General features: G+C 49.3%; 1 protein-coding gene across 1 annotated transcript in view; it reads left to right on the top strand.

Annotated features, from left to right (window-relative positions):
- The window catches only part of LOC144489912 (uncharacterized), a 44,949-nt gene extending 23,086 nt beyond the window's left edge, over nucleotides 1–21,863 (top strand). The window contains exons 6-10 of the mRNA XM_078207738.1: nucleotides 7,033–7,139; nucleotides 8,132–8,324; nucleotides 10,176–10,260; nucleotides 19,659–19,786; nucleotides 21,618–21,863. Coding sequence (XP_078063864.1) covers nucleotides 7,033–7,139; nucleotides 8,132–8,324; nucleotides 10,176–10,260; nucleotides 19,659–19,786; nucleotides 21,618–21,775 — 671 coding nt within the window. The 3' untranslated portion in view covers nucleotides 21,776–21,863. The remainder of the gene's footprint in view (nucleotides 1–7,032; nucleotides 7,140–8,131; nucleotides 8,325–10,175; nucleotides 10,261–19,658; nucleotides 19,787–21,617) is intronic.
- Nucleotides 21,864–23,885: the final 2,022 nt, after the last annotated feature.

Below are 23,885 nucleotides of genomic sequence, written 5' to 3'. Positions count from 1 at the left end.
ATATATAGAATAACAGACACCCGGGAGTGAGTTACAGACTGGAATCTAATCGAGGGGTTCAGGGTGGTTTATATATAGAATAACAGATACCCGGGAGTGAGTTACAGACTGGAATCTGATCGAGGGATTCGGGGTGGTTTATATATAGAATAACAGATATCCGGGAGTGAGTTACAGACTCGATCTAATCGAGGGGTTCGGGGTGGTTTATATATAGAATAACAGATACCCGGGAGTGAGTTACAGACTGGAATCTAATCGAGGGGTTCGGGGTGGTTTATATATAGAATAACAGACACCCGGGAGTGAGTTACAGACTGGAATCTAATCGAGGGGTTCGGGGTGGTTTATATATAGAATAACAGATACCCGGGAGTGAGTTACAGACTGGAATCTAATCGAGGGGTTCAGGGTGGTTTATATATAGAATAACAGATACCCGGGAGTGAGTTACAGACTGGAATCTAATCGAGGGGTTCAGGGTGGTTTATATATAGAATAACAGATACCCGGGAGTGAGTTACAGACTGGAATCTAATCGAGGGGTTCAGGGTGGTTTATATATAGAATATCAGATACCCGGGAGTGAGTTACAGACTGGAATCTAATCGAGGGGTTCAGGGTGGTTTATATATAGAATATCAGACACCCGGGAGTGAGTTACAGACTGGAATCTAATCGAGGGGTTCGGGATGGTTTATATATAGAATAACAGATACCCGGGAGTGAGTTACAGACTGGAATCTAATCGAGGGGTTCGGGGTGGTTTATATATAGAATAACAGATACCCGGGAGTGAGTTACAGACTGGAATCTGATCGAGGGGTTTGGGTGGTTTATATACAGAATAACAGATACCCGGGAGTGAGTTACAGACTGGAATCTAATCGAGGGGTTCGGGGTGGTTTATATATAGAATAACAGATACCCGGGAGTGAGTTACAGACTGGAATCTAATCGAGAGGTTCGGGGTGGTTTATATATAGAATAACAGATACCCGGGAGTGAGTTACAGACTGGAATCTAATCGAGGGGTTCGGGGTGGTTTATATATAGAATAACAGATACCCGGGAGTGAGTTACAGACTGGAATCTAATCGAGGGGTTCGGGGTGGTTTATATATAGAATAACAGATACCCGGGAGTGAGTTACAGACTGGAATCTAATCGAGGGGTTCGGGGTGGTTTATATATAGAATAATAGATACCCGGGAGTGAGTTACAGACTGGAATCTAATCGAGGGGTTCGGGGTGGTTTATATATAGAATAACAGATACCCGGGAGTGAGTTACAGACTGGAATCTAATCGAGGGGTTCAGGATGGTTTATATATAGAATAACAGATACCCGGGAGTGAGTTACAGACTGGAATCTAATCGAGGGGTCCGGGGTGGTTTATATACAGAATAACAGATACCCGGGAGTGAGTTACAGACTGGAATCTAATCGAGGGGTTCAGGGTGGTTTATATATAGAATAACAGATACCCGGGAGTGAGTTACAGACTGGAATCTAATCGAGGGGTTCGGGGTGGTTTATATATAGAATAACAGATACCCGGGAGTGAGTTACAGACTGGAATCTAATCGAGGGGTTCGGGGTGGTTTATATATAGAATAACAGATACCCGGGAGTGAGTTACAGACTGGAATCTAATCGAGGGGTTCGGGGTGGTTTATATATAGAATAACAGACACCCGGGAGTGAGTTACAGACTGGAATCTAATCGAGGGGTTCAGGGTGGTTTATATATAGAATAACAGATACCCGGGAGTGAGTTACAGACTGGAATCTGATCGAGGGATTCGGGGTGGTTTATATATAGAATAACAGATATCCGGGAGTGAGTTACAGACTCGATCTAATCGAGGGGTTCGGGGTGGTTTATATATAGAATAACAGATACCCGGGAGTGAGTTACAGACTGGAATCTAATCGAGGGGTTCGGGGTGGTTTATATATAGAATAACAGACACCCGGGAGTGAGTTACAGACTGGAATCTAATCGAGGGGTTCGGGGTGGTTTATATATAGAATAACAGATACCCGGGAGTGAGTTACAGACTGGAATCTAATCGAGGGGTTCAGGGTGGTTTATATATAGAATAACAGATACCCGGGAGTGAGTTACAGACTGGAATCTAATCGAGGGGTTCAGGGTGGTTTATATATAGAATATCAGATACCCGGGAGTGAGTTACAGACTGGAATCTAATCGAGGGGTTCAGGGTGGTTTATATATAGAATAATAGATACCCGGGAGTGAGTTACAGACTGGAATCTAATCGAGGGGTTCGGGGTGGTTTATATATAGAATAACAGATACCCGGGAGTGAGTTACCGACTGGAATCTAATCGTGGGGTTCGGGGTGGTTTATATATAGAATAACAGATACCCGGGAGTGAGTTACAGACTGGAATCTAATCGAGGGGTTCGGGGTGGTTTATATATAGAATAACAGATACCCGGGAGTGAGTTACAGACTGGAATCTAATCGAGGGGTTCGGGGTGGTTTATATATAGAATAACAGATACCCGGGAGTGAGTTACAGACTGGAATCTAATCGAGGGGTTCGGGGTGGTTTATATATAGAATAACAGATACCCGGGAGTGAGTTACAGACTGGAATCTAATCGAGGGGTTCGGGGCGGTTTATATGTAGAATAACAGGTACCCGGGAGTGAGTTACAGACTGGAATCTAATCGAGGGTTCGGTGTGGTTTATATATAGAATAACAGATACCCGGGAGTGAGTTACAGACTGGAATGTATTCGAGGGGTTCGGGGTGGTTTATATATAGAATAACAGATACCCGGGAGTGAGTTACAGACTGGAATCTAATCGAGGGGTTCGGGGTGGTTTATATATAGAATAATAGATACCCGGGAGTGAGTTACAGACTGGAATCTAATCGAGGGGTTCGGGGTGGTTTATATATAGAATAACAGATACCCGGGAGTGAGTTACAGACTGGAATCTAATCGAGGGGTTCAGGATGGTTTATATATAGAATAACAGATACCCGGGAGTGAGTTACAGACTGGAATCTAATCGAGGGGTCCGGGGTGGTTTATATACAGAATAACAGATACCCGGGAGTGAGTTACAGACTGGAATCTAATCGAGGGGTTCAGGGTGGTTTATATATAGAATAACAGATACCCGGGAGTGAGTTACAGACTGGAATCTAATCGAGGGGTTCGGGGTGGTTTATATATAGAATAACAGATACCCGGGAGTGAGTTACAGACTGGAATCTAATCGAGGGGTTCGGGGTGGTTTATATATAGAATAACAGATACCCGGGAGTGAGTTACAGACTGGAATCTAATCGAGGGGTTCGGGGTGGTTTATATATAGAATAACAGACACCCGGGAGTGAGTTACAGACTGGAATCTAATCGAGGGGTTCAGGGTGGTTTATATATAGAATAACAGATACCCGGGAGTGAGTTACAGACTGGAATCTGATCGAGGGATTCGGGGTGGTTTATATATAGAATAACAGATATCCGGGAGTGAGTTACAGACTCGATCTAATCGAGGGGTTCGGGGTGGTTTATATATAGAATAACAGATACCCGGGAGTGAGTTACAGACTGGAATCTAATCGAGGGGTTCGGGGTGGTTTATATATAGAATAACAGACACCCGGGAGTGAGTTACAGACTGGAATCTAATCGAGGGGTTCGGGGTGGTTTATATATAGAATAACAGATACCCGGGAGTGAGTTACAGACTGGAATCTAATCGAGGGGTTCAGGGTGGTTTATATATAGAATAACAGATACCCGGGAGTGAGTTACAGACTGGAATCTAATCGAGGGGTTCAGGGTGGTTTATATATAGAATAACAGATACCCGGGAGTGAGTTACAGACTGGAATCTAATCGAGGGGTTCAGGGTGGTTTATATATAGAATATCAGATACCCGGGAGTGAGTTACAGACTGGAATCTAATCGAGGGGTTCAGGGTGGTTTATATATAGAATATCAGACACCCGGGAGTGAGTTACAGACTGGAATCTAATCGAGGGGTTCGGGATGGTTTATATATAGAATAACAGATACCCGGGAGTGAGTTACAGACTGGAATCTAATCGAGGGGTTCGGGGTGGTTTATATATAGAATAACAGATACCCGGGAGTGAGTTACAGACTGGAATCTGATCGAGGGGTTCGGGTGGTTTATATACAGAATAACAGATACCCGGGAGTGAGTTACAGACTGGAATCTAATCGAGGGGTTCGGGGTGGTTTATATATAGAATAACAGATACCCGGGAGTGAGTTACAGACTGGAATCTAATCGAGAGGTTCGGGGTGGTTTATATATAGAATAACAGATACCCGGGAGTGAGTTACAGACTGGAATCTAATCGAGGGGTTCGGGGTGGTTTATATATAGAATAACAGGTACCCGGGAGTGAGTTACAGACTGGAATCTAATCGAGGGGTTCGGGGTGGTTTATATATAGAATAACAGATACCCGGGAGTGAGTTACAGACTGGAATCTAATCGAGGGGTTCGGGGTGGTTTATATATAGAATAATAGATACCCGGGAGTGAGTTACAGACTGGAATCTAATCGAGGGGTTCGGGGTGGTTTATATATAGAATAACAGATACCCGGGAGTGAGTTACAGACTGGAATCTAATCGAGGGGTTCAGGATGGTTTATATATAGAATAACAGATACCCGGGAGTGAGTTACAGACTGGAATCTAATCGAGGGGTCCGGGGTGGTTTATATACAGAATAACAGATACCCGGGAGTGAGTTACAGACTGGAATCTAATCGAGGGGTTCAGGGTGGTTTATATATAGAATAACAGATACCCGGGAGTGAGTTACAGACTGGAATCTAATCGAGGGGTTCGGGGTGGTTTATATATAGAATAACAGATACCCGGGAGTGAGTTACAGACTGGAATCTAATCGAGGGGTTCGGGGTGGTTTATATATAGAATAACAGATACCCGGGAGTGAGTTACAGACTGGAATCTAATCGAGGGGTTCGGGGTGGTTTATATATAGAATAACAGACACCCGGGAGTGAGTTACAGACTGGAATCTAATCGAGGGGTTCAGGGTGGTTTATATATAGAATAACAGATACCCGGGAGTGAGTTACAGACTGGAATCTGATCGAGGGATTCGGGGTGGTTTATATATAGAATAACAGATATCCGGGAGTGAGTTACAGACTCGATCTAATCGAGGGGTTCGGGGTGGTTTATATATAGAATAACAGATACCCGGGAGTGAGTTACAGACTGGAATCTAATCGAGGGGTTCGGGGTGGTTTATATATAGAATAACAGACACCCGGGAGTGAGTTACAGACTGGAATCTAATCGAGGGGTTCGGGGTGGTTTATATATAGAATAACAGATACCCGGGAGTGAGTTACAGACTGGAATCTAATCGAGGGGTTCAGGGTGGTTTATATATAGAATAACAGATACCCGGGAGTGAGTTACAGACTGGAATCTAATCGAGGGGTTCAGGGTGGTTTATATATAGAATATCAGATACCCGGGAGTGAGTTACAGACTGGAATCTAATCGAGGGGTTCAGGGTGGTTTATATATAGAATATCAGACACCCGGGAGTGAGTTACAGACTGGAATCTAATCGAGGGGTTCGGGATGGTTTATATATAGAATAACAGATACCCGGGAGTGAGTTACAGACTGGAATCTAATCGAGGGGTTCGGGGTGGTTTATATATAGAATAACAGATACCCGGGAGTGAGTTACAGACTGGAATCTGATCGAGGGGTTTGGGTGGTTTATATACAGAATAACAGATACCCGGGAGTGAGTTACAGACTGGAATCTAATCGAGGGGTTCGGGGTGGTTTATATATAGAATAACAGATACCCGGGAGTGAGTTACAGACTGGAATCTAATCGAGAGGTTCGGGGTGGTTTATATATAGAATAACAGATACCCGGGAGTGAGTTACAGACTGGAATCTAATCGAGGGGTTCGGGGTGGTTTATATATAGAATAACAGATACCCGGGAGTGAGTTACAGACTGGAATCTAATCGAGGGGTTCGGGGTGGTTTATATATAGAATAACAGATACCCGGGAGTGAGTTACAGACTGGAATCTAATCGAGGGGTTCGGGGTGGTTTATATATAGAATAACAGATACCCGGGAGTGAGTTACAGACTGGAATCTAATCGAGGGGTTCGGGGTGGTTTATATAGAGAATAACAGATACCCGGGAGTGAGTTACAGACTGGAATCTAATCGAGGGGTTCAGGGTGGTTTATATATAGAATAACAGATACCCGGGAGTGAGTTACAGACTGGAATCTAATCGAGGGGTTCAGGGTGGTTTATATATAGAATAACAGATACCCGGGAGTGAGTTACAGACTGGAATCTAATCGAGGGGTTCGGGGTGGTTTATATATAGAATAACAGATACCCGGGAGTGAGTTACAGACTGGAATCTAATCGAGGGGTTCGGGGTGGTTTATATATAGAATAACAGATACCCGGGAGTGAGTTACAGACTGGAATCTAATCGAGGGGTTCGGGGTGGTTTATATATAGAATAACAGATACCCGGGAGTGAGTTACAGACTGGAATCTAATCGAGGGGTTCGGGGTGGTTTATATATAGAGTAACAGATACCCGGGAGTGAGTTACAGACTGGAATCTAATCGAGGGGTTTGGGGTGGTTTATATATAGAATAACAGATACCCGGGAGTGAGTTACAGACTGGAATCTAATCGAGGGGTTCGGGGTGGTTTATATATAGAATAACAGATACCCGGGAGTGAGTTACAGACTGGAATCTAATCGAGGGGTTCGGGGTGGTTTATATACAGAATAACAGACACCCGGGAGTGAGTTACAGACTGGAATCTAATCGAGGGGTTCAGGGTGGTTTATATATAGAATAACAGATACCCGGGAGTGAGTTACAGACTGGAATCTAATCGAGGGGTTCAGGGTGGTTTACTCGGATTGTATTTTAAATGTCGCTCTCTGCTCCCTCAGTGTTGTGGAGTCTAGACAGTTCCCACACAGAGACAGACGGCAGCGAGACACAGACGACTGACAGCGATGAACTTGTACAGTTCCCACTGGGGTCACCCACCCAGCCGGTGAGGATGGTTTGATCTGAATATGTGGGGCTGGGAAGGGGTATCGGACGTGGGGGGGGGGGGGGGTCTGTCCGAAGGTGGCCGAGGGGGGGGGGTTATCAGAGCGAGTGGGAGGGGGTCGGAAGTCAGAGGGTTATCAGAGCGAGTGGGAGGGGTCGGGGGTCGGAGGGTTATCAGAGCGAGTGGGAGGGGTCGGGGGTCGGAGGGTTATCAGAGCGAGTGGGAGGGGTCGGGGGTCGGAGGGTTATCAGAGCGAGTGGGAGGGGTCGGGGGTCGGAGGGTTATCAGAGCGAGTGGGAGGGGGTCGGGGGTCGGAGGGTTATCAGAGCGAGTGGCAGGGGTCGGAGGTCGGAGGGTTATCAGAGCGAGTGGGAGGGGTCGGGGGTCGGAGGGTTATCAGGATGAGTGTGGGAGGGGGCATTAACAGGGTGGGGGGGTATTAATGGGGTGGGGGGATATTAACCTCCCTGGACACCCCCCCCCCCCTCCTCCCACCCTGGGGACATCGCCAAGGGACCGCCTCCTCCCCCCCTCCTGACCAAATTCAGAGCTGCCAACGGGCTGTTGAACTGCTTGGGGCATCACAACCCTAACCCGATCCGCAGCAAGGTGGGGGGGGGGCGCAGGAAAGGGGGGGGCGCAGGGACGGGGCCAAGGACCCCCCCCAACCTCCCCCGCCCCAATCCCCCCTTCCCCCTCCCTTCCCATCCCCCTCCCATCCCATCCCCCCTCCCCCTCCTCCTCCCCCGTCCCCCTGCCCCCTCCCCCATCCCCTTCCCCCCCTCCCCCAGACCCCACACCCAACTCATCATCAAGTCCGTGGGGGGTCTCAGACTGGGATTATTTTCCCCCCTCGTCCCCCCGCGCTGAGCCCCACATTACCGGGGGGGGGAGACGGTGACACGAGGTATTTTTCTCCATCCCCCCCACACCCCGGAGGGGGGGGGAATGGGCAGTGATTTAATTCTCGGTGTGGTGTTTGCCGCCCGCAGGCCAGCCAGAGGATACGGGTGGAGGTCCTGTGGCTGTCTCTGTCTCCCGGGGGCCGGGCAGCCGGGGACCCCGGAGTCCGCCAGCTCTACGTGGAGTACCTGCTGCCGGGGGTCCCCCTCCGGGACACCGAGACCCCCGTCTCTCTCCGCAAACCCCGGGGGGGAGAGAAGATTCACTTTAACTTCAGCAAAGGTAATGGGGGGGCGGGGTGGTTGGGGGCGAGGGGGAGTAGGGGGGGGCGAGGGGGAGAGGGAGGGGGAGTAGGGGGGGTGAGGGGGAGAGGGGCGAGGGAGGGGGGAATAGGCAAGAGGGCGAGGGGGGAGGAATGGGGGAGGGGGAGTGGGTGAAGGGGGGTTGGGGGTGTGGGGGGCAGAGAGGGCGTATTATGGGGGGTAAATGTGAGGTCATCCATTTTGGTGGGAATAACAGCAAAATGGACTATTATTTAAATGGTAAAAAATTGCAGCATGCTGCTGTGCAGAGGGACCTGGGTGTCAGAGAGGTTTACTGCATGGAAACAGGCCCTTCGGCCCGACTTGTCCATGCTGCCCTTTTTTTTAACCCCCTAAGCTAGTCCCAATTGCCCGCGTTTGCCCCATATCCCTCTATACCCATCGTACCCATGTAACTGTCTAAACACTTTTTAAAAGACAAAATTGTACCCGCCTCTACTACTGCCTCTGGCAGCTCGTTCCAGACACTCACCACCCTGTGTGTGAAAAAATTGCCCCTCTGGACACTTTTGTATCTCTCCCCTCTCACCTTAAACCGATGCCCTCTAGTTTTAGACTCCCCTACCTTTGGGAAAAGATATTGACTATCTCGCTGATCTGTGCCCCTCATTATTTTATAGACCTCTATAAGATCATCCCTCAGCCTCCGACGCTCCAGAGAAAAAAGTCCCAATCTATCCAGCCTCTCCTTATAAGTCAATCCATCAAGTCCCGGTAGCATCCGAGTAAATCTTTTCAGCACTCTTTCTAGTTTAATAATATCCTTTCTATAATAGGGTGACCAGAACTGTGCACAGTATTCCAAGTGTGTCCTTACCAATGTCTTGTACAACTTCAACAAGACATCCCAACTCCTGTATTCAATGTTCTGACCGATGAAACCAAGCATGCCGAAAGCCTTCTTCACCACTCTGTCCACCTGTGACTCCACTTTCAAGGAGCTATGAACATGTACCCCTAGATCTCTTTGTTCTGTAACTCTCCCCAACGCCCTACCATTAACTGAGTGAGTCCTGCCCTGGGGTTATACTCATTGGAATTCAGAAGAATGAGGGGAGATCTTACAGAAACATATAAGATGATGAAGGGAATAGATAAGATAGAAGCAGGGAAGTTGTTTCCACTGGCGGGTGAAACTAGAACTAGGGGGCATGGCCTCAAAATAAGGAGGAGCAGATTTAGGACTGAGTTGAGGAGGAACTTCTTCACACAAAGGGTTGTGAATCTGTGGAATTCCCTGCCCAGTTGAGGCTCCCTCATTGAATGTTTTTAAGGCAAGGATGGATAGATTCTTGAACAGTGAAGGAATTAAGGGTTATGGTGAGTGGGTGGGTAAGTGGAGCTGAGTCCACGAAAAGATCAGCCATGATCTTATTGATGGCAGAGCAGGCTCGAGGGGCCAGGTGGCCCACTCCTGCTCCTAGTTCTTATGTCTTCGATGGGACAGTAAGGGGATTAGAGGGAGGGTCTGTGTGAGTGGGGTGGGGGGGCTCCGGGTGGGCTGGGTGGGGCTCCGGGTGGGGTGGGTGGGGCTCCGGGTGGGGTGGGGGGGCTCCGGGTGGGGTGGGTGGGGCTCCGGGTTGGGGGGGGGGCTCCGGGTGGGGTGGGTGGGGCTCCGGGTGGGGTGGGGGGGCTCCGGGTTGGGGGGGGGGCTCCGAGTGGGGGGGGGCTCCGGGTTGGGGGGGGCTCCGAGTTGGGGGGGGCTCCGCCTCTCTCTGCACTCTGTTCCCAGTCCGCGCGCGGTCCCACTGGATCCCAGTGTGAGATGCTTCTCTCAATCGGTTGAATTCTTCCCACACTCTCTCCGCAGTGATCCACCTCCAGCCGGGGACAGACAGACTCCAGAGGGAATTCCTGTCCGCACTCGTCCAGGAATCAGATCCCAACGAGGGCAGGTACCTGTCCGAACCGTCTCACTCACTCTCCCCCTCCCCACACACACAGGGGACACGGGTTAGAACGATGGCAGGAGCATCATCACACAGCAAAACAGCGGCAGACAACACACAGACTGGAAAATCTCAGCCGGTCTGACAGCGTCTGCGGAGAGAGGACAGAGACAACGTTTACCGTCTGGGTCACCCCTCGTCAGAGGGGGCAGCCAGACGCTCGGTCAGAGAGGGGGGGGCAGCCAGATGCTCGGACAGAGAGGGAAGCTTTAAGGAGCGTCTCACAGGGGGAGACAGAGAGAGAGGGAGAAAGGGGGGGAAGAGAGAGAGAGAAAGGGGGAGAAAGAGAGAGGGGGAGAAAGAGAGGGGGGGAGAGATAGAGAGAGAGAGAAAGAGGGGGAGAGACGGGGAGAGAGTGAGAGGGGGAGACGGGGAGAGAGAGAGAGAGAGGGGGGGAGACGGAGGGACAGAGAGAGGGGGGTAGACAGAGAGAGGGGGGAGGGGGGAGGAGAGACATGGGGAGGGGGTGGAGAGAGGGAGAGGGGCGGAGAGAGGGAGGGGGAGGGGGCGGAGAGAGAGGGGGAGGGGGGCGGAGAGAGAGGGGGAGGGGGGACGGAGAGACAGAGAGAGAGAGGGGGAGATGGGGAGAGAGAGAGAGAGGGGGGGAGACGGAGGGACAGAGAGAGGGGGGAGGGGGGAGGAGAGACATGGGGAGGGGGCGGAGAGAGGGAGAGGCAGGGGGGCGGAGAGAGGGAGAGGGGCGGAGAGAGGGAGGGGGAGGGGGAGGGGGAGGGGGCGGAGAGAGAGGGGAGGGGGCGGAGAGAGAGGGGGAGGGGGGCGGAGAGAGAGGGGGAGGGGGGCGGAGAGAGAGGGGAGGGGGCGGAGAGAGAGGGGGAGGGGGGCAGAGAGAGAGGGGGAGGGGGGCGGAGAGAGAGGGGGAGGGGGGTGGAGAGAGAGGGGGAGGGGGGCGGAGAGAGAGGGGGAGGGGGGCGGAGAGAGAGGGGGAGGGGGGGCGGAGAGAGAGGGGGAGGGGGAGGGGGTGGAGAGAGAGAGGGGGAGGGGGGAACAATTTAGCACGGCCAATCCACCGAACCTACACATCTTTGGACACTAAGGGAGAATTTAGCATGGCCAATGCACCCTAACCCGCACATCTTTCGGACTGTGGGAGGAAACCGGAGCACCCGGAGGAAACCCACGCAGACACGGGGAGAACGTGCAGACTCCGTACAGACAGCTAGCTGAGCTGGGAATCGAACCCGGGCCCCTGGCGCTGTGCTAACCCACTGTGCCACCGTGCCTCCCCACCCATACCCTCTCATCCAGGAAGCATGCTGGTAAACCTCTTCTGCACCCTCTCCAAAGCCTCCACATCCTTCCTGTAATGTGGTGAGCAGAATTGATCGCAATACTCTTAAGTGCGGCCTAACCAAAGTGTTCGAAAGCTGCAACATGACATCCTCACTCTCATACTCGCAAGTTGAGGGTGGTGGGAATTTCGAAAGCACTGCCTGGGACGGTAGTGGAGACGGGAACCCTTACAACCTTCAATAAATATTTGGAGGAGTACATGAAACACCATAACTTCTATTGATTCATTCCTGGGACATGGGGTGTCGCTGGGCTGGGCCAGCATTCATTGCCCATCCCTAGTTGCCCTTGGAGGGCAGTTGCGAGTCACTCACATTGCTGTGGCTCTGGAGTCACAGGTAGGCCAGACCGGGTAAGGACGGCAGATTTCCTTCCCTAAAGGACATTAGTGAACCAGATGGGTTTTCCCGACAATCGGCAATGGGTCATCAGGAGATTCTTAATTCTTTCTCAGGATGACAGTGCTGGGACCACAACTTTTCACAATATACATTAATGATTTGGAGGAAGGAACTGAAGGCACTGTTGCTAAGTTTGCAGATGATACAAAGATATGTAGAGGGACAGGTAGTATTGAGGAAGCAGGGGGGCTGCAGAAGGACTTGGACAGGTTGGGAGAGTGGGCAAAGAAGTGGCAGATGGAATACAATGTGGGAAAGTGTGAGGTTTCGCACTTTGGAAGGGGAACTGGAAGGAGGGACTATTTTCTAAATGGGAAAATGCTTCGGAAATCAGAAGCACGAAGGGACTTGGAGTCCTTGTTCAAGATTCTCTTAAGGTTAACGTGCAGGTTCAGTCGGCAGTTAGGAAGGCAAATGCAATGTTAGCATTCCTGTCGGATGGATGGATTCCTGAGCGGTAAGGGAATTAAGGGTTATGGGGAGCGGGCGGGTAAGTGGTACTGATCCACGTCAGATCAGCCATGGTCTTATTGAATGGCGGGGCAGGCTCGAGGGGCTAGATGGCCTACTCCTGCTCCTATTTCTTATGTTCTTATGTTCTTATGTCGAGAGGGCTAGAATACAAGGGCAGGGATGGACTTCTGAGGCTGTATAAGGCTCTGGACAGACCCCATTTGGAGTATTGTGAGCAGTTTTGGGCCCCGTATCTAAGGAAGGATGTGCTGGCCCTTGGAAAGGGTCCAGAGGAGGTTCACAAGAATGATCCCTGGAATGAAGAGCTTGTCGTATGCGGAACGGTTGAGGACTCTGGGTCTGTACTCGCTGGAGTTTAGAAGGATGAGGGGGGGGATCTTATTGAAACTTACAGGATACTGCGAGGCCTGGATAGAGTGGACGTGGAGAGGATGTTTCCACTAGTGGGAAAAACTAGAACCAGAGGGCACAGCCTCAGGCTAAAGGGACGATCCTTTAAAACAGAGATGAGGAGGGATTTCTTCAGCCAGAGAGTGGGGAATGTGTGGAACTCTTTGCCGCAGAAGGCTGTGGAGGCCGGGTCATTGAGTGTCTTTAAGACAGAGATAGATCGGTTCTTGATTAATAAGGGGATCAGGGGTTATGGGGAAAAGGCAGGAGAATGGGGATGGGAAAAGGATCAGCCATGATTGAATGGCGGAGCAGACTCGATGGGCCGAGTGGCCTCATTCTGCTCCGATGTCTTATGGTCTTATTCCGGATTTTTTTTTATTGAACTGAATACTGAAGGTCGATAAGTCCCCTGGGCCTGATGAAATATATCCTAGGATTCTTTGGGAGGCAAGGGATGAGATTGCAGAGCCTTTGGCGTTGATCTTTGGGTCCTCACTATCTACGGGGATGGTGCCAGAGGACTGGAGAATGGCGAATGTTGTTCCTCTGTTTAAGAAAGGGAATAGAAATGACCCTGGTAATTATAGACCGGTTAGTCTTACTTCGGTGGTTGGTAAATTGATGGAAAAGGTCCTTAGGGATGGGATTTACGACCATTTAGAAAGATGTGGATTAATCCGGGATAGTCAGCACGGATTCGTGAAGGGCAAGCCCCACAAATTTGATTGAATTTTTTGAGGAGGTAACTAAGTGTGTTGATGAAGGTAGAACATAGAACATAGAACATTACAGCGCAGAACAGGCCCTTCGGCCCACGATGTTGCACCGACCAGTTAAAAAAAAAAACTGTGACCCTCCAACCTAAACCAATTTCTTTTCGTCCATGAACCTATCTACGGATCTCTTAAACGCCCCCAAACTAGGCGCATTTACAACTGATGCTGGCAGGGCATTCCAATCCCTCACCACCCTCTGGGTAAAGAACCTACCCCTGACATCGGTTCTATAACTACCCCCCCTCAATTTAAAGCCATGCCCCCTCGTGCTGGATTTCTCCATCAGAGGAAAAAGGCTATCACTATCCACCCTATCTAAACCTCTAATCATCTTATATGTTTCAATAAGATCCCCTCTTAGCCGCCGCCTTTCCAGCGAAAACAATCCCAAATCCCTCAGCCTCTCCTCATAGGATCTCCCCTCCATACCAGGCAACATCCTGGTAAACCTCCTCTGCACCCTCTCCAAAGCCTCCACATCCTTCCTGTAATGTGGGGACCAGAACTGCACACAGTACTCCAAGTGCGGCCGCACCAGAGTTGTGTACAGTTGCAACATAACGCTACGACTCCTAAATTCAATCCCCCTACCAATAAACGCCAAGACACCATATGCCTTCTTAACAACCTTATCTACTTGATTCCCAACTTTCAGGGATCTATGCACACATACACCTAGATCCCTCTGCTCCTCCACACTATTCAAAGTCCTCCCGTTAGCCCTATACTCAACACATCTGTTATTCCTACCAAAGTGAATTACCTCACACTTCTCCGCATTAAACTCCATCCGCCACCTCTCGGCCCAACTTTGCAACCTGTCTAAGTCTTCCTGCAAACTACGACACCCTTCCTCACTGTCTACCACACCACCGACTTTGGTGTCATCAGCAAATTTGCTAATCCACCCAACTATACCCTCATCCAGATCATTAATAAATATTACAAACAGCAGTGGCCCCAAAACAGATCCCTGAGGTACACCACTTGTAACCGCACTCCATGATGAATATTTACTATCAACCACCACCCTCTGTTTCCTATCCGCTAGCCAATTCCTGATCCAATTTCCTAGATCACCCCCAATCCCATACATCTGCATTTTCTGCAGAAGCCTACCATGGTGAACCTTATCAAACGCCTTACTAAAATCCATATATACCACGTCCACTGCCTTGCCCCCATCCACCTCCTTGGTCACTTTCTCAAAAAACTCAATAAGGTTAGTAAGGCACGACCTACCTGCCACAAAACCATGCTGACTATCACCTATCAATTCATTACTCTCCAAATAACTATAAATCCTATCCCTTATAATTTTTTCCAACATCTTGCCGACAACAGAAGTGAGACTCACCGGTCTATAATTCCCGGGGAAGTCTCTGTTCCCCTTCTTAAACAATGGGACAACATTCGCTAACCTCCAATCTTCTGGTACTATACCAGAGGCCAACGACGACCTGAAGATCAGAGCCAGAGGCTCTGCAATCACTTCTCTTGCCTCCCAGAGAATCCTTGGATAAATCCCATCCGGACCAGGGGATTTATCTTTTAAACCTCCCTGCATGGCCTTAGCAAATTTACCCCCCAGGATATTGGTCCCCTTCTGATTAAGGTGTAGACCATCCTTCTCATAGAGGTCACACCTTCCCCAGTACGAGCCCCAATTGCTTAAGTACCTGAACCCCTCCCTCCTGCACCATCCCCTCAGCCATGAATTCAAACCTTCCCTCTCCCTATTCCTCTCTAAACTATCCCGTGGTACAGGCAAGAGTCCAGAGATAACCACTCTGTCAGTCTTGGCCTTTAGTTTCCACCCCAACTCCATAAATCCCTGCCTAATATCCCCTTCCCCAGTTGATGTCATATACATGGGTTGATGTCATATACATGGGTTTTAGTAAGGCGTTTGATAAGGTCCCCCATGGTCGGCTTATGATGAAAGTAAGGAGGTGTGGGATAGAGGGAAAGTTGGCCGATTGGATAGGTAACTGGCTGTCTGATCGAAGACAGAGGGTGGTGGTCGATGGAAAATTTTCGGATTGGAGGCAGGTTGCTAGCGGAGTGCCGCAGGGATCAGTGCTTGGTCCTCTGCTCTTTGTGATTTTTATTAATGACTTAGAGGAGGGGGCTGAAGGGTGGATCAGTAAATTTGCTGATGACACCAAGATTGGTGGAGTAGTGGATGAGGTGGAGGGCTGTTGTAGGCTGCAAAGAGACATAGATAGGATGCAAAGCTGGGCTGAAAAATGGCAAATGGAGTTTAACCCTGATAAATGTGAGGTGATTCATTTTGGTAGGACTAATTTAAATGTGGATTACAGGGTCAAAGGTAGGGTTCTGAAGACTGTGGAGGAACAGAGAGATCTTGGGGTCCATATCCACAGATCTCTAAAGGTTGCCACTCAAGTGGATAGAGCTGTGAAGAAGGCCTATAGTGTGTTAGCTTTTATTAACAGGGGGTTGGAGTTTAAGAGCCGTGGGGTTATGCTGCAACTGTACAGGACCTTGGTGAGAACACATTTGGAATATTGTGTGCAGTTCTGGTCACCTCACTATAAGAAGGATGTGGAAGCGCTGGAAAGAGTGCAGAAGAGATTTACCAGGATGCTGCCTGGTTTGGAGGGTAGGCCTTATGAGGAAAGGTTGAGGGAGCTAGGGCTGTTCTCTCTGGAGCGGAGGAGGCTGAGGGGAGACTTAATAGAGGTTTATAAAATGATGAAGGGGATAGATAGAGTGAACGTTCAAAGACTATTTCCTCGGGTGGATGGAGCTATTACAAGGGGGCATAACTATAGGGTTCGTGGTGGGAGATACAGGACGGATATCAGAGGTAGGTTCTTTACGCAGAGAGTGGTTGGGGTGTGGAATGGACTGCCTGCAGTGATAGTGGAGTCAGACACTTTCGGAACATTTAAGCGGTTATTGGATAGGCACATGGAGCACACCAGGATGGTAGGGAGTGGGATAGCTTGATCTTGGTTTCAGATAAAGCTCGGCACAACATCGTGGGCCGAAGGGCCTGTTCTGTGCTGTACTGTTCTATGTTCTATGAACTCAAATTCCACCATCTGCCGTGGCGGGATTCGAACCCGGGTCCCCAGAACATTAGCTGGGTTTCTGGATTGAAAGTCCAACGATAATATCACTAGGCCATCGTCTCATAATGTTCATGGATATGCCTCACAGCTCCAGGGACACAGAACATAGAACATAGAACATAGAACATTACAGCGCAGAACAGGCCCTTCGGCCCACGATGTTGCACCGACCAGTTAAAAAAAAAACTGTGACCCTCCAACCTAAACCAATTTCTTTTCGTCCATGAACCTATCTACGGATCTCTTAAACACCCCCAAACTAGGCGCATTTACTACTGATGCTGGCAGGGCATTCCAATCCCTCACCACCCTCTGGGTAAAGAACCTACCCCTGACATCGGTTCTATAACTACCCCCCCTCAATTTAAAGCCATGCCCCCTCGTGCTGGATTTCTCCATCAGAGGAAAAAGGCTATCACTATCCACCCTATCTAAACCTCTAATCATCTTATATGTTTCAATAAGATCCCCTCTTAGCCGCCGCCTTTCCAGCGAAAACAATCCCAAATCCCTCAGCCTCTCCTCATAGGATCTCCCCTCCATACCAGGCAACATCCTGGTAAACCTCCTCTGCACCCTCTCCAAAGCCTCCACATCCTTCCTGTAATGTGGGGACCAGAACTGCACACAGTACTCCAAGTGCGGCCGCACCAGAGTTGTGTACAGTTGCAACATAACGCTACGACTCCTAAATTCAATCCCCCTACCAATAAACGCCAAGACACCATGTGCCTTCTTAACAACCTTATCTACTTGATTCCCAACTTTCAGGGATCTATGCACACATACACCTAGATCCCTCTGCTCCTCCACACTATTCAAAGTCCTCCCGTTAGCCCTATACTCAACACATCTGTTATTCCTACCAAAGTGAATTACCTCACACTTCTCCGCATTAAACTCCATCCGCCACCTCTCGGCCCAACTTTGCAACCTGTCTAAGTCTTCCTGCAAACTACGACACCCTTCCTCACTGTCTACCACACCACCGACTTTGGTGTCATCAGCAAATTTGCTAATCCACCCAACTATACCCTCATCCAGATCATTAATAAATATTACAAACAGCAGTGGCCCCAAAACAGATCCCTGAGGTACACCACTTGTAACCGCACTCCATGATGAATATTTACTATCAACCACCACCCTCTGTTTCCTATCCGCTAGCCAATTCCTGATCCAATTTCCTAGATCACCCCCAATCCCATACATCTGCATTTTCTGCAGAAGCCTACCATGGTGAACCTTATCAAACGCCTTACTAAAATCCATATATACCACGTCCACTGCCTTGCCCCCATCCACCTCCTTGGTCACTTTCTCAAAAAACTCAATAAGGTTAGTAAGGCACGACCTACCTGCCACAAAACCATGCTGACTATCACCTATCAATTCATTACTCTCCAAATAACTATAAATCCTATCCCTTATAATTTTTTCCAACATCTTGCCGACAACAGAAGTGAGACTCACCGGTCTATAATTCCCGGGGAAGTCTCTGTTCCCCTTCTTAAACAATGGGACAACATTCGCTAACCTCCAATCTTCTGGTACTATACCAGAGGCCAACGACGACCTGAAGATCAGAGCCAGAGGCTCTGCAATCACTTCTCTTGCCTCCCAGAGAATCCTTGGATAAATCCCATCCGGACCAGGGGATTTATCTATTTTCAGACCCTCCAGAATATCCTGCACATCCTCCTTATCAACTGTAATACTGTCTATTCTACTCCCCTGCAACCCAGGTTCGATTCCCGGCTTGGGTCACTGTGGAGTCTGCACGTTCTCCCCGAGTTTGCGTTGGTTTCCTCCGGGTGCTCCGGTTTCCTCCCACAGTCTGAAATTGGATTGGCTGTGCTAAGTTCTCCCTCAGTGTTACCCGAACAGGCGCCAGAGTGTGGCGACCAGGGGATTCTCACAGTAACTTCAAACAGAGAAGATTGACCAGGATGTTGCCTGGTATGGAGGGCATTAGCTATGAGGAGAGGTTGGAGAAACTCGGTTTGTTCTCACTGGAGCGACGGAGGTTGAGGGGAGACCTGATAGAAGTCTACAAGATTATGAGGGGCATGGACAGAGTGGATAGTCAGAAGCTTTTTCCCCCAGGGTGGAAGAGTCAATTACTAGGGGGCACAGGTTTAAGGTGCGAGGGGCAAGGTTTAAAGGAGATGTACGAGGCAGATTTTTTACACAGAGGGTGGTGGGTGCCTGGAACTCGCTGCCGGGGGAGGGAGTGGAAGCGGATACGGTAGTGAGTTTTAAGGGGCGTCTGGACAAATACATGAATAGGATGGGAATAGAGGGATACGGTCCCCGGAAGGGTAGGGGGTTTTAGTTCAGACGGGGGGGGGGGCAGCATGGTCGGTGCAGGCTTGGAGGGCCGAAGGGCCTGTTCCTGTGCTGTAATTTTCTTTGTTCATTGCAGTGTTAATGTAAGCCTACTTGTGACTCTAATGAACGTAACTTTTAGGGTGCTCTAGGTACTATCGCTTCAGACTCGATGGGTCTTTTCTACAACCCTGGAACTTGCTTGAGAATCCTCTGACCTTCTCCGCACTGGGGTGTGAGTGCAGAAGGACTCCAGCTGTGCACAAACAAGACTTTTATAAAGTTTTGGCGCAAGTTCCCCAGTCTTGGTCCTCAGCGTCTCTGTTTCGGAAGCCGGTAGAAACACATCCGCGTTGCCCATGGCTCGCTCGAGATGGTCCTGCGGTCCGAGAAAGCTACCATTAACCCGTGTCTCTCAGCCCTGCGTCCGTGAGCTGCTGAGGTTATCCCGTGTTAATGCTCCTCCAGTTCCACACCCCTCCACACCAGCACTCGGTGTCGAAGCGCTGAGACTCAGCGACTGTGAGAAGAGCCTCTAACACTCACCCCTCTGTCCCCAGGTTAAAGTTCACGGTAGTGAGTGAACCACTGGATGGAAACGAGGACTGTGTTGAGGTTGGATATTCCTACGTCCCAATCAGCAGAATGTATCAGACTGGGAAAGACATCATCGAGAAGGAGTTCGATAGTAAGCTGACCAATTAGTGTTCCCGAACCCCTCGATTAGATTCCAGTCTGTAACTCTATCCCGGGTATCTGTTATTCTATATATAAACCACACCGAACCCCTCGATTAGATTCCAGTCTGTAACTCACTCCCGGGTATCTGTTATTCTATATATAAACCACCCCGAACCCCTCGATTAGATTCCAGTCTGTAACTCACACCCGGGTATCTGTTATTCTATATATAAACCACCCCGAACCCCTCGATTAGATTCCAGTCGGTTACTCACTCCCGGGTATCTGTTATCCTATATATAAACCACCCCGAACCCCTCGATTAGATTCCAGTCTGTAACTCACTCCCGGGTATCTGTTATTCTATATATAAACCACCCCGAACCCCTCGATTAGATTCCAGTCTGTAACTCACTCCCGGGTATCTGTTATTCTATATATAAACCACCCCGAACCCCTCGATTAGATTCCAGTCTGTAACTCACTCCCGGGTATCTGTTATTCTATATATAAACCACCCCGAACCCCTCGATTAGATTCCAGTCTGTAACTCACACCCGGGTATCTGTTATTCTATATATAAACCACCCCGAACCCCTCGATTAGATTCCAGTCGGTTACTCACTCCCGGGTATCTGTTATCCTATATATAAACCACCCCGAACCCCTCGATTAGATTCCAGTCTGTAACTCACTCCCGGGTATCTGTTATTCTATATATAAACCACCCCGAACCCCTCGATTAGATTCCAGTCTGTAACTCACTCCCGGGTATCTGTTATTCTATATAAAAACCACCCCGAACCCCTCGATTAGATTCCAGTCTGTAACTCACTCCCGGGTATCTGTTATTCTATATATAAACCACCCCGAACCCCTCGATTAGATTCCAGTCTGTAACTCACTCCCGGGTATCTGTTATTCTATATATAAACCACCCCGAACCCCTCGATTAGATTCCAGTCTGTAACTCACTCCCGGGTATCTGTTATTCTATATATAAACCACCCCGAACCCCTCGATTAGATTCCAGTCTGTAACTCACTCCTGGGTATCTGTTATTCTATATAGAAACCACCCCGAACCCCTCGATTAGATTCCAGTCTGTAACTCACTCCCAGGTATCTGTTATTCTATACATAAACCACCCCGAAACCCTCGAATACATTCCAGTCTGTAACTCACTCCAGGGTATCTGTTATTCTATATATAAACCACCCCGAACCCCTCAATTAGATTCCAGTCTATAACTCACACCCGGGTATCTGTTATTCTATATATAAACCACCCCGAACCCCTCGATTAGATTCCAGTCTGTAACTCACTCCCGAGTATCTGTTATTCTATATATAAACCACCCCGAACCCCTCGATTAGATTCCAGTCTGTAACTCACTCCCGGGTATCTGTTATTCTATATATAAACCACCCTGAACCCCTCGATTAGATTCCAGTCTGTAACTCACACCCGGGTATCTGTTATTCTATATATAAACCACCCCGAACCCCTCGATTAGATTCCAGACTGTAACTCACACCCGGGTATGTTATTCTATATATAAACCACCCCGAACCCCTCGATTAGATTCCAGTCTGTAAGTCACTCCCGGGTATCTGTTATTCTATATATAAACCACCCCGAACCCCTCGATTAGATTCCAGTCTGTAACTCACTCCCGGGTATCTGTTATTCTATATATAAACCACCCCGAACCCCTCGATTAGATTCCAGTCTGTAACTCACTCCCGGGTATCTGTTATTCTATATATAAACCACCCTGAACCCCTCGAATACATTCCAGTCTGTAACACTCTGCTGTTTCTGTCTCTGATCCTCAGTCGTGGAGCCCGGGCAGGAGTCGGTGGTGATCGGGAAGTTGGCAGTGAGTGTGGAAGGGGCGGTTGCCCTCCGCGCGATCATGACTTGCAGATCAACCTCAGGGGGCCAAGATCCTCGGGCGAACCCTGCGGCAGGGAAGCTCCTTCCCAGGTCGTAAGCCCGCCCCCGTCCCCGTCGGGGTGACGGTGTGAGGTGTTTAACGTTCCCTCCCTCCCCATTTTACAATAAAGGCATATTTTCCAACGAATGCCATGCAGTCATTCATCAATTGGACACCCAAGTCTTGATCAATTGGGCCAGTGGGCTGACGAATGGCAGATGGAGTTTAATTTAGACAAACGTGAGGTGATGCATTTTGGTAGATTGAACCAGGGCAGGACTTACTCAGTTAATGGTCGGGCGTTGGGGAGAGTTACAGAACAAAGAGGTCTCGGGATACAGGTTCATAGCTCCTTGAAAGTGGAGTCACAGGTGGACAGAGTGGTGAAGAAGGCATTCGGCATGCTTGGTTTCATCGGTCAGAACATTGAATACAGAAGCCACACTACCAGAAGGATGTGGAGGCTTTGGAGAGGGTACAGAAAAGACTTACCAGGATGTTGCCTGGTATGGAGGGCATTAGCTATGAGGAGAGGTTGGAGAAACTTGGTTTGTTCTCACTGGAACGACGGAGGTTGAGGGGAGACCTGATACAAGATTATGAGGGGCATGGACAGAGTGGATAGTCAGAAGCTTTTTCCCCAGGGTGGAAGAGTCAATTACTAGGGGGGCACGGGTTTAAGGTGCGAGGGGCAAGGTTTAAAGGAGATGTACGAGGCAGATTTTTTACACAGAGGGTGGTGGGTGCCTGGAACTCGCTGCCGGGGGAGGGAGTGGAAGCGGATACGGTAGTGAGCTTTAAGGGGCGTCTGGACAAGTACATGAATAGGATGGGAATAGAGGGATACGGTCCCCGGAAGGGTAGGGGGTTTTAGTTCAGTCGGGGGCAGCATGGTGGGTGCAGGCTTGGAGGGGCCGAAGGGCCTGTTCCTGTGCTGGAATGTTCTTTGTTCTTTGATTTCCCCCCCATATCCCTTTAACCCCAAGACCCTGCCCAAGTCCTTCTGCAGCCCCCCTGCTTCCTCAATACTACCTGTCCCTCCTACATATCTTTGTATCACCTGTAAACTTAGCAACAGTGCCTTCAGATCCTGCCTCCAAATCGTTAATGTGTATTGTGAAGAGTTGTGGTCCCAGCACTGACCCCTGAGGCACACCACTAGTCACCGGCTGCCATCCTGAAAAAGACCCCTTTATCCCAACTCTCTTCCACAAAGTAGAAAGGATCAAGAGCTTCAAGTGTTTAGGTGCCCAGATCACCAACAACCTGTCCTGGTCCCCCCCATGCCGACACTATGGTTAAGAAAGCCCCACCAACGCCTCTACTTTCTCAGAAGACTAAGGAAATTTGGCATGTCAGCTACGACTCTCACCAACTTTTACAGATGCCCCATAGAAAGCATTCTTTCTGGTTGTATCACAGCTCGGTCTGGGGCTCCTGCTCTGCCCAAGACCGCAAGGAACTACAAAAGGGTCGTGAATGTAGCCCAATCCATCACACAAACCCAGCCTCCCATCCATTGACTCTGTCTACACTTCCCGCTGCCTCGGGGAAAAGCAGCCGGCATAATTAAGGACCCCACGCACTCCGGACATTCTCTCTTCCACCTTCTTCCGTCGGGAAAAAGATACAAAAGTCTGAGGTCACGGACCGACCGACTCAAGAACAGCTTCTTCCCTGCTGCTGCTGTCAGACTTTTGAATGGACCGACCTCGCATTAAGTTGATCTTTCTCTACACCCTAGCTGTGACTGTAACACTACATTCTGCACCCTCTCCTTTCCTTCTCTATGAACGGTATGCTTTGTCTGTATAGCGCGCAAGAAACAATACTTTTCTCTGTATGTTAACACATGTGACAATAATAAATCAAATCAAATCTCTGCCGTCTGCCAGTCATAGAGGTTTACAGCATGGAAACAGGCCCTTCGGCCCAACTTGTCCATGCTGCCCTTTTTTTTAAACCCCTAAGCTAATCCCAATTGCCCGCGTTTGGCCCATATCCCTCTATACCCATCGTACCCATGTAACTGTCTAAATGGTTTGTAAAAGACCAAATTGTACCCGCCTCTACTACTGCCTCTGGCAGCTCGTTCCAGACACTCACCACCCTCTGTGTGAACAAAATTGTCCCTCTGGATCCTTTTGTATCTCTCCCCTTAAACCGA

Source organism: Mustelus asterias, unplaced genomic scaffold, assembly GCF_964213995.1.
Source record: "Mustelus asterias unplaced genomic scaffold, sMusAst1.hap1.1 HAP1_SCAFFOLD_2663, whole genome shotgun sequence".
Taxonomy (NCBI): Eukaryota; Metazoa; Chordata; class Chondrichthyes; order Carcharhiniformes; family Triakidae; genus Mustelus; species Mustelus asterias.
Note: the sequence above shows the minus strand (reverse complement) of the source record. Positions and strands in the feature narration are given on the sequence as shown.